Source organism: Hyalella azteca, unplaced genomic scaffold (genome assembly GCF_000764305.2).
Source record: "Hyalella azteca isolate HAZT.00-mixed unplaced genomic scaffold, Hazt_2.0.2 contig2254, whole genome shotgun sequence".
Taxonomy (NCBI): Eukaryota; Metazoa; Arthropoda; class Malacostraca; order Amphipoda; family Hyalellidae; genus Hyalella; species Hyalella azteca.
The window spans coordinates 10,452-21,089 of record NW_025932537.1 but is presented as its reverse complement, the minus strand read 5'-3'; the positions used below and the strand labels follow the sequence as shown (position 1 = coordinate 21,089).

General features: G+C 35.2%; 1 protein-coding gene across 1 annotated transcript; it reads left to right on the top strand.

Moving 5' to 3' along the window:
• Positions 1-2,380: 2,380 nt before the first annotated feature.
• Positions 2,381-9,045, top strand: LOC108674574 (CTP synthase-like). Its single transcript, XM_018162539.2, is given in 10 exon segments — positions 2,381-2,422; positions 5,865-6,042; positions 6,160-6,329; positions 6,656-6,832; positions 7,050-7,256; positions 7,539-7,693; positions 7,803-8,024; positions 8,318-8,436; positions 8,439-8,490; positions 8,961-9,045. Coding segments are annotated over 9 exon segments (1,353 nt in total). The 5' UTR covers positions 2,381-2,422; positions 5,865-5,876.
• The last annotated feature ends 1,593 nt before the right edge of the window (positions 9,046-10,638 follow it).

Below are 10,638 nucleotides of genomic sequence, written 5' to 3'. Positions count from 1 at the left end.
TCTGTTCGACACATCGCGATAAATAGGGCGTAGGGCTTCAAAAATCACTCAAACAAACGAACTTTGAACAATATAAATAGGATTATTTAATTTGAAAATTTCTTTGTCAAAATTTAATTTCGGATGTTGGCAACACATTTCGCTAACATTTAGAATTGAGTATTGTGCTCCTACATGAAAAGCGACTGTGCATGTTTTCCCATTGATATTGGACCGACATTTATCATCTCAAGGACCGCGAACTTTTGCATGTCATCGTATGTATCGCTGGCAAATCATCTCCTGATATAATGTTAGTTCAAAAATATTATAAAGTTGAACACAGACCACTCATGATCCTCTCGTTATCGTAGTCTGATTTGGTGTTCAAAAGTGTTCAGAAGTGTTCAGAAGTGTTCAGAAGTGTTCAAAAGTGTTCAAAAGAGTTCAAAAGCGTTCAAAAGTGTTCATAAGTGTTCAAAAGTGTTCATAGGTGTTCAAAAGTGTTCAAAAGTGTTCTAATGCGTTCAAAAGTTTTCAAAAGTGTTCAAAAGTGTTCAAAAGTGTTCAAAAGTGTTCAAAAGTGTTCAAAAGAGTTCAAAAAGTGTTCAAGCTGAAGGCAATCTGTCGTTGTCATGGTTACTAAAAATGTTAAGATTAATTAACTCCAAAATTGTGCTTCAATGTTCATTTTATTGAAAATATGCAGTCTACTTTGAGTATAATGATAGCGTCAAAATTAATGAATGACATTAGATATATTTTAATTTTAAACAAATATTTTTCGATTTGGTCTCGTGTTGAATTAATCAAATATAGTTGGGCATAATTTGATACATGGAATGCATTTCAATAAATGCGGTCCAACTGAATCTTTCAATGGTACTGCATTTTAGGTCTTCGCATGGCGCATTCGATAGCAATTTTTGGGAATAACCTGTTCAACATTACGATGTTCCAGTGATCATTTCGAGAATCCAAAGACGATAGTTACGGATTTATTGCCTTTGAAAGTAAATTGCATTTGAGCAAAAATTGGGGCAAAAATTGGCGATGAATTTCATTTATATGGAAAAGCGTCTTCAGGTAGGCCTAGTCCAGAGCAAAAAAATATCTTCACGAATAGGCAGAATGTTTGTTTGCTAATGTACCAAACTTTGCCAGAACATGTACAAGATGTTGATGCATCGACAAACAGTTGGCGGACAAAGTTCAGCCAAAAAAAAAAAAAAACTTGAAAAATACATAAAAAAAGTTGACGGACGTTATTTTAATTTCAACTATAAATATAGTAAACAAGACAATAGTATATGGAAAGTTGGCGGTAATGTTTTTATTTCAGCGATAAATAGTGTTAGACAAAAGAATATATTTTTAATGTAAAGGTCGAAAGTTGAAACCTCGGCTTTTCCCAAATTTTATTTAAACGAAAGTTATTATATGATGCGAGTCGTTAAACGAACAAACACCAATTTACAATACAAGAAGAGAAAAAGGCTTGCGTGGGAGATCACCAACAATATAACAAATAACATAAATCCTATTTATGTATTATTATAATGAGGTAAGCAAAATACAAATGCTCGCTATCATGACGCTATGGTAAATAACCAAAGGAGCGCTTGCTATTGTACACGACTTACCGGAAAAATGTAACTCGGTACTCGCTGCAGTGAGTGACAGAGCGCATTTTGTCGTCCGTTAATTGTGACGTGAAGTCACGGACGGACATGACGAGCACCATAGCGCCTTTTTTTCATAAATGAGAAAATGCACAAAAAATGCTCGAAATTAGTGAATGTATGATCGTGTGTATGACTGGTAGAGTTCCAATCACCGAATATTTCTTGGCTACGACTACGAGTGCTCATTCTATAAAAATGTATGATTATTGATTCAATCCGTGAACGAAGTCAAAATAAATTATTTTTGACTGAATAATTTATTAATAAAAAAAGCGATTTGTAAAAAAAAAGAGCCTGATCTACTCGTATGTTTAGTGTAGCGAATCAAAAATTGAAATTTATTTTGCCTGAACTATCGCAAACATCGTACGTATATCGTTTGATCTATGTGATTTGATTTCATGTGTGTTATTTGCTTCTCCAATAAGACATCTTGTGATTCAATTAGTATTCTTTTAAAAAAATATGAATCTGAGAAATCTTGTAATCTCGTTTTTAATGAGTTTGCTGACCAATGAGATCGTCGTATAGGCTGCGGTTTCTTTTTTCCCTGTGGTGAACAAAGAACACCTGGAAGGTCAAATCCGAGCTAGATTTGAGGCGGGCTTAATTCGAAAAAAATCTACATGTAAGCTTTTACCTGCCCCGAAATAGGAAAGAATACAGAGCTGTTTAGGCCTACCGAACCATATATAAGCCCACATCAGCTACCCACCAGCATTCAGTCCAGTTCCAGCAGGCGTTTCAGAGTGGTGAAGGTGAGACATACTTGTAGGCCTAATATGTTATATGTGCAGTAATTCTATGCCAAAATTTATCATTAATGCAATAATTTGACGTTTGCAGAAAATTTTTGAAGCCTGCAGGGTACGTACATTTATAGTTTTAATGAATTTACTGACAAAATTTTTGCATCAGCGACACTGCAAAATTTTTCAAATGTTAATATGGAAGAAACTCGACGTATTTATATATAGCTAATTAAATGGTGCAAATTCGGTACTACATTTCCTCGGTACTGCATTTCATCTGTAGTGTTCAAATCACCTAATGTTATTAAATATACTAAAAACAGATTTTTATGAAGGAGTTACAGAAATTTTCATTGTAAAGCCTAATTTGAAGACAAAATATAGTTTTGTTCGTTCCGCAATTACGTCGGAGTTAATTTTGCGCGAAAATTTCATTTCTAGCTCGAGCGCCGTAGGGGTAAGACAGGCATATTTGTTTACGAATCTACTGTGCCATACTTCTCTTAGGACAAATTGTAAATAATAAACTAAGAATTCAGTGGTTATCAATGTGCAATTTTTTTTATTTCATAACGATTGTATATTACGATATTTATGACTTTATGAGTGTAATTATGACGACACACAATGTCACACATCTCTGGACTGACTGGACAGTGGACATAGTCATAACTAAGTCACTAGTATACTCACGTAAGCTTAGTGATATTGACAGACTACATAGGCTAGTGCCTGGCAAAGCAGAGATTTTATACTTGTAAAATCTGTTCATTTTTTAATTTCTTCAAATACTGATGATATCTGATTGTAATCAAGATTTCAAACATATTATTCCTATAATCCTATGTTATGTATGAATATGATAATGTTGGTAGGCTATCTAATCTATGGGTATGGGGGGGCTATGGCAGATGTCCCATGAGCCATGAGGCATGACTCGCCCAATCCCATGAGCCATGATAGCATCATAGCAATAGGCCTACTTACTGGTCTGCCTTTGCCCTTTAGAGCTGAAAAGTGGACTTAAAAAAAGAATCTAAAGTCTCTGCTTTGCTACAATCTTCATTCTCATTTCTCCACTCTGTAGTGTTAATAATCTCAAAACTGAAGAACAACTACTCAACTAGCTATAGGCCTAGTTAGTTAGTTATATACCTATAGTAATATATTCTCACATATGTATAAGATAATAAGATAAGTATAACAAAATGAATTGGAAGGCCTACCACACTGCATAGTGACAAAGCAGAGAGTTTTTTAGACTCTCCCTCAAGTTCAATTTTGAGTACTATAAGTAGACCAGTAAAGTATCATGGATACCAGCATTATCATACATAAGAAATTTATTTAAATCTTGAGTTAGTTGAGTAAATGAGGAAATTGAAAATGAACTGATTCTAAAAAATCTCTGGTTTGCCACTGTCACTGTGTACCACAGTCCACAGTCCACACTAGTTGAGAAAAGTCCTACTTTTTTCTGGAATATTTTGGCTCTGGCTTGAACATTTTAAATTTTGACATTGAGTTTTATTTCAAGTGTCCCAGATTACCCCACTCCCAGGGCCCAGGGGTAATTCAGGACGGTTTTATTTTGCGTCTGGCTCCTTATAAATAGCATATGGAATTTTTTTGAAGAAGCCATATGATAGCTCATAGTGGCAAAGCAGAGAGTTTTTTAGACTCTCCCTCAAGTTCGTTTTTGAGTCCTATAAGTAGACCAGTAAAGTATCATGGATACCAGTAGCAGTATTATCATACATAAGAAATTGGTTCAAATCTTGAGTAAAAAAATGAACTGATTCTAAAAAATCTTTGGTTTGCCACTATGTGATAGCTTAACCAAAGTGCTATAAAATGAGCCTAAACTTGTTTATGAAATGTTTCATGGTAAGAAGTTATTACCAAAAACTCTCAAAACCGTAACTTATTACCCTGTTAAATGGTATCTTGGAATCGAATTTGGTTGTTAGGTGTGTAGGTCTTGAGGATTTCATGCCTTGATTTTGCAAAAGCCCATAATATTATGTAGTTGAAAAAGGCCTTTTGTGCAACTCCGACTCGTATGTTCATCTGATTCCTATAGGAGAGGATAGTTGCTGTTCACTAAATTTGATTACTGCATTTGATCCTAAATAATTTGAAAATTGTAGGAGATTGAAATATTGTTGTTCAGTTGAGAGAGAGTCTAAAAAACTCTCTGCTTTGCCACTATGGACTATGGTTCAGTATTCCAAAGTTATATTTCAAATGTATGTAAAAATATATCTATGTATGTATTTCATCTATTATATTTATGATATATTTTTACAACACTTCTCTTTACCTTCACTTCTTGTTTGTCTGTCTGTCTGTCTGCTACAAATCTTATAATCAAAATTTAACACACTTCTACTTATCCAATCGATCTGAAATTTTGCACACTTGTGTAGAGTTGGAGACAATGCAAGAATCAATTCTCATACTTTCATCTTGCTGTTCATTGTTCTTCCTGAGCTGAAGTACTTTACACTTGTCAGTATTAAACCGCAGCTGCCACGTATCAGCCCAGTTAACTAAGCTGTCAAGATCATCTTGCAATTGCGCTTTATTTGACGCATCCTTCGCTGTGTTATAAACTTTTGTGTAGTCGGCATACAAGGAGCACACGCTGGACACTACTTCTGGCAGAAACGAGAAAATCCTTGAGAAATTTCAAACCATTTTTACAACACTTCTCTTTAGCTTCACTTCTTGTTTGTCTGTCTGTCTGCTACAAATCTTATAATCGAAATTTAACACACTTCTACTTATCCAATCGATCTTAAATTTTGCACACTTGTGTAGAGTTGGAGACAATGCAAGAATCAAATGACAAAATAAATAATTGTAAAAATTAATTTTTTTGCAATATTAAAAAAATTGAAAAAGTAATTTTGTCGGCTCCCAATCTTATAACTGATATATGACACTTTTACCTGTCCATTGATCTGAAATTTTGCACACTTGTGTGAAGTTGGAGGCAATGCATGAATCAATTGACAGAAAAAACAATTTTGCAAAAAAATTTATATATTAAAAAAATTGAAAAATTAATTTTTTCAATACTCGAAGATAAAATGAGATACTGGTATTCATTGTACATCTTTAACATTGGAGACACTGGGTTCTTTAGAAGTGTTGTCTTTAAAAAGTAATTTTTAAACATATATTATTATGTATTCTGTAAATGTTTGTATTTTATGTTATGATTTTATTATCATTTTTGGATGCATTATTTTATTTTTGACTGAGGTTACATCTCATAAAATACAGAATTCATTTTTCATAGTTGTGTGTCTTCACATAAAACTACTCAGAAATACATCTCTACTTTTCACATTTTTAGATGTATTTACTTGTCAAATTTTCTTTCTAAAAAAAATTACAGTGTGATTGTTTGGAAATAATCTTTTACACATTTTCTCCACAGACAAATTATAAAATGAAATACATTTTAGTTACTGGAGGTGTAATATCTGGCATTGGCAAAGGAGTCATTGCCTCAAGCTTGGGAACAATCTTGAAACATTGCGGTTTGCGGGTCACCTCCATCAAAATTGACCCCTACATCAACATAGATGCCGGAACCTTTTCTCCTTATGAACATGGTAAGGTTCTTCTTCTAGTATCATTGATTTGAAGTTTTGTGTGTTAATTCAGTATTATATTTTACTTTCCAATTGCAAAGTGGGTTGGTACTTTTACCGTGGATTGGACTATTTCAGGTGAAGTTTATGTGTTGGATGATGGAGGAGAAGTGGATCTTGATCTGGGCAACTATGAGCGCTTTTTGGACGTTACACTTCATCGAGACAACAACATCACAACTGGCAAGATTTACTCTCATGTCATTGAGAAGGAAAGAAAGGGAGACTATCTTGGTAAAACTGTTCAGGTTAGTGAACTGTGATGGATGAATTACACCTATATTACCTTTTTTACATTCAATTTGGATTAATATGCCAAATTATGAGCTGTTGACATAAGAATATATATGGTGAATATGGTATGCTTTTTGCCATTGATATTCTCAAAAACTAGTTTTCTTTTATTCCAATCTTTTTGTCAGTTACAAAACGTAGTTATAATTACAATCTTATAAACAAAATGTTTGCAGTTAATGTTAATCTGAAACAAATATAAAAATATCTTGTATTGTTGCCAGTGAGTTGGTGGCACTTTGGTCACATAAATTTCATGCAAATCATTGTGCTATTTTAGGTGGTGCCGCATATAACGGATGCAATCCAGCAATGGGTGGAGAGGGTTGCTCAAAAACCAGTGGACGGGAGTGACAGCTCTCCCCAAGTCTGCATCATTGAGCTTGGGGGCACTATTGGTGATATAGAGGGTATGCCGTTTGTTGAAGCTTTCAGGCAGTTCCAGTTTAGGGTCAAGGTAAGACTCAAAAAGAGAACTTGATTAATATTTAGTTACTGCATCTCTACAAGTCACTAACACTGAAACAATGTTTGATAAATATATAAAATAAAAAATTTGTTGAATACCGTACTCTGTATATCATTGTGCTACATCAGTGTTCAATTTAGAAATTATAGTTTGAAAATCGGTGAAGCAAGACCATTGACGTGCGATTTTCTTCTCTTTTGTCCAGCGTGATAACTTTTGTTGCGTGCACGTGTCGCTCGTGCCTCAACCTTCATGCACAGGGGAACATAAAACAAAACCCACCCAAGCCGGCGTGAGGGAGCTAAGGGGCTTGGGATTGTCTCCAGACTTCATTGTTTGTAGATCTGAGAAGCCCATCAACGAGGCAGTGAAGCAAAAGATCTCAAACTTTTGCCATGTAGAGCCTCAACAGGCAAGTCTTCAATTTTTTTTATCCAAATTCATTTGAAGTATTTTCATATCTGTTGATTTTCAAAAAAATATTGAGCATTATTTGCCAGATGAATAATGATTTATTGGTAAGAGTGTACCTATAGAATTTTAATTGCTGTCACAGAAATAAATATTAATTGTAATTTTTTAGTAAGTTTCTTGGCATATAAATGCTTTTATAATGTATTTTTATGTTAATAGCAATTAACATTTTGAATGTTGGGAAAGAGTAACTGCAAGTTTATTATGCAACTTCTTGCAGGTGATCTGCCTTCATGATGCCCGCAGCATCTATGAGGTTCCTCTGATGCTTGAGGAGCAAAAGCTTTCTGCTCTTCTCATTTCACGCCTGAACCTCGGCTTGCCTTTAGTTCGCCCCCGAGGGTTCATGAAGAAGTGGAAGCAGTTGGTTTCAAGGTGAAAATTCATTCTCATATTATTTTGGTCTCAGTATAATATCAGATGACACAGAAAAAAGAGCTTTACTGTAACTACTATTGTATAATAACATTCATCATTTTGACAGACAAGAGAACCTCCGGCAAGATGTGAGCATCGCACTTGTTGGAAAATACACCCAACTATCAGATGCCTATGCTTCAGTCATTAAGGCACTGGACCACGCAGCTCTCGCCTGCCAACGCCGACTTCGTCTAGTTTGCATCGAGGCTGAAGATTTGGAAGATTCTGCCAAGACTGAACGGCCTGTCAAATACCACGAAGCCTGGCAAAATGTTTGCAAGAGCCAGTAAGAAACGCTCTCATACCTTTGAATTCATTATATTTTGTTTCCTTGGTTTGCATGTAGAAGATACAAAGCCAACGTTTGCTCGATTCCAGGGCATTGTAATTGGTTTCATGTATTTCAATTTAAAAGATTAAAAATTTTGTAGTGATGAAAATAATCCACTGTAGGTTAACTTGTAGCGGTACCAATTATTTTGATATGCGTAATAAAGTGCATTGAATTCACATTAGGTTTCTTTAGCAGCATTGGTTCTGTACTCCCCTTCCACAACTCACTCAAGCTCTGTGTTGCAGTGGGCTGCTTGTGCCGGGTGGGTTCGGCAAGCGTGGCTTGGAGGGCAAAGTGTTGGTGTGTCGGTGGGCTCGCCTCAACAAGAAGCCTTTCCTCGGAATATGCCTTGGACTTCAAGCTGCTAAGACCATCCGTACTATGTGGGATGTCAGTACCATCCTGAATATCTTACCAGGTATGTTTCATTTTTTTTATAGCAACCGAACATGTATTTGTTTAACACATTGAGTGCGATACGACCCACCGGTGGCTCATTACTGACTTCCATCTGCTGCGAAACGACCCCGGGGCTGGTCCTTTAATAAAATAAATGTAATATTTAAATGAACCCCAAAATTTATTTTTGCCATTTTCTGCACATTGTGTTTATGATGATATATAAAAGTTTGAAATAATTGAAAGTCTGTTCAACTTTTTTATTTGATTACCAGAGAAGCATATTAATTATTTTAAATTATAAAGTTTAATTGGAACCTAAGCAGAATCGCACCAGTAGCCAGTTTTGGGAATCGCCTTCTACATGTAAAAAGTCGACCGCAAAGTTGAAGATCAGTTGTTTTAGTTTTGCTTAATGCAGTTGAAACAGTCCATGTGTTGATGTGTTCCTGATGTTTTTGTCATTACTTGCTCTCCGTTTACTTGCAGGCCTTTAAAAGCGTCCCCTCCTTTCCTTGGCCTCATATTAGCCTCGATTGGTAAACTGGACAACTACCTTAGGCGTTGTGAATAAATTTTCAGGTCAAGGAAAATATATTTAGACACGATAAGTATCGTTAAATTTTAATGAATATTAAGTTTATTTTACTTAATCAAGCTTGAATATTTGCATGGCGAATTATGCTAATCAAATTTCGTGATCTACCTATCAATAATCCTTGTGGTTGTGGATAAGTGCTTGCCGACGGTGTTGTCTTCGCTCTAAGTTCGTTCTAAGTAGTCTAAATCTATGTGGGAAATAGCTTGATAGCTGAAGCGCTAGCAAATCATTATACTACTACTACTACTACTACTACTACTACTACTACTACTACTGCTACTTTGCTGTTCAGTATTATTACATTCCGTTTTTCAATATTTACATTATGCTCTCGAATGGTGAAGCCTCATCTTCATCCACTCTGCCTGAATCTGTGGCTATCTCGTGTGCTTCCGTCAAATGATTTCCATAATTAATTTAAATCATTGAGTGCTTATCTCGTTTTCTCGAACATTGATGTTTGGTCGAGACTAGGCACATTACTTTTCAAGAATATTTCTAAAGCTAGCTAAATGCGTCAAGTGAAGTGTGCACTAAAGTGTAAAAATTCGACCTGAGATTGTTAAATTAGGTTCTTTGCTAACTCAAGGTAGTTTTATTAGGGACTTCATCTGAAATAAGTCAAATAACCCCCATTTGGTGAGAGATAACGGGAGTAAAATTTATGGGTGACTAATTTATGAAAATTCTGATTAAAATTTTATGAGTGACTCCGTCTGAAAGAACCCAATTTGGTAAGAGTTAACCGGGAGTACAATTTCTGACCATCTCGACTTGGAGCTCGTATTACCTTCCTCATGGTTACAGTTGGTTGCATCGCCCAGGTAGACAGGCTATCTTTTTACGTTTCTCACTCGTCGTCCGCCCTTGTGACTTATGTTACGAGCAACTCTGTTAGGGAATTTGAATTAGGTATTTTTATAATTTTGTATTTTTGTAATTTTAGTTCAGTTTAGAAATGCGGAAGTTAGATTTGTAGGTTTTAGTCCATCCTAGTCAGTCCCGCATTTGAACCCACAGTGTCGAGGTGTGTTTTAACTTGGTTATTTGTTTGTTCCTGTGTTTTACTTTTAGTGCTTATTCCGAGATGTTCTTTATTCTGTTATATTCTGTAAAGTTAGATTAATTTACTCATGAGAAGGTTTGTTCATACCTTGTCTTTTGTTCGTTTATTTGTTACTAGGTTATTTATTCTTTTTTCTTTAGGAGAGTTTTTGGAACTACAGATTTCAAGAGCGTTGTTTCTGAAGTGTCTTTTATTGCAAGTCTTTGTTGGGGTCTGCGTTAAAGTACTGTATGTACGGCTGGCTGAACCTGGGTGACCCCAGCACTGTGTCTGTTGCTGTTCACTCATGCCGTATGCAATTTTAGTTCATTTGAAAGGCGTATACTTGTTTTTATCTTTAATTGTAGCGCTGTTTATGGGATGTATTTAGGCGCTTTGAAGTCAATAATACTTCTTTTAATTTGTGTAATAATTCTAATTTAATAATTTAATTTGTGACTTTGCTCTTTCCGCGATCTATATTCGTTGTGAATAAGTCAATGTCGAGACTAGGTTATTTG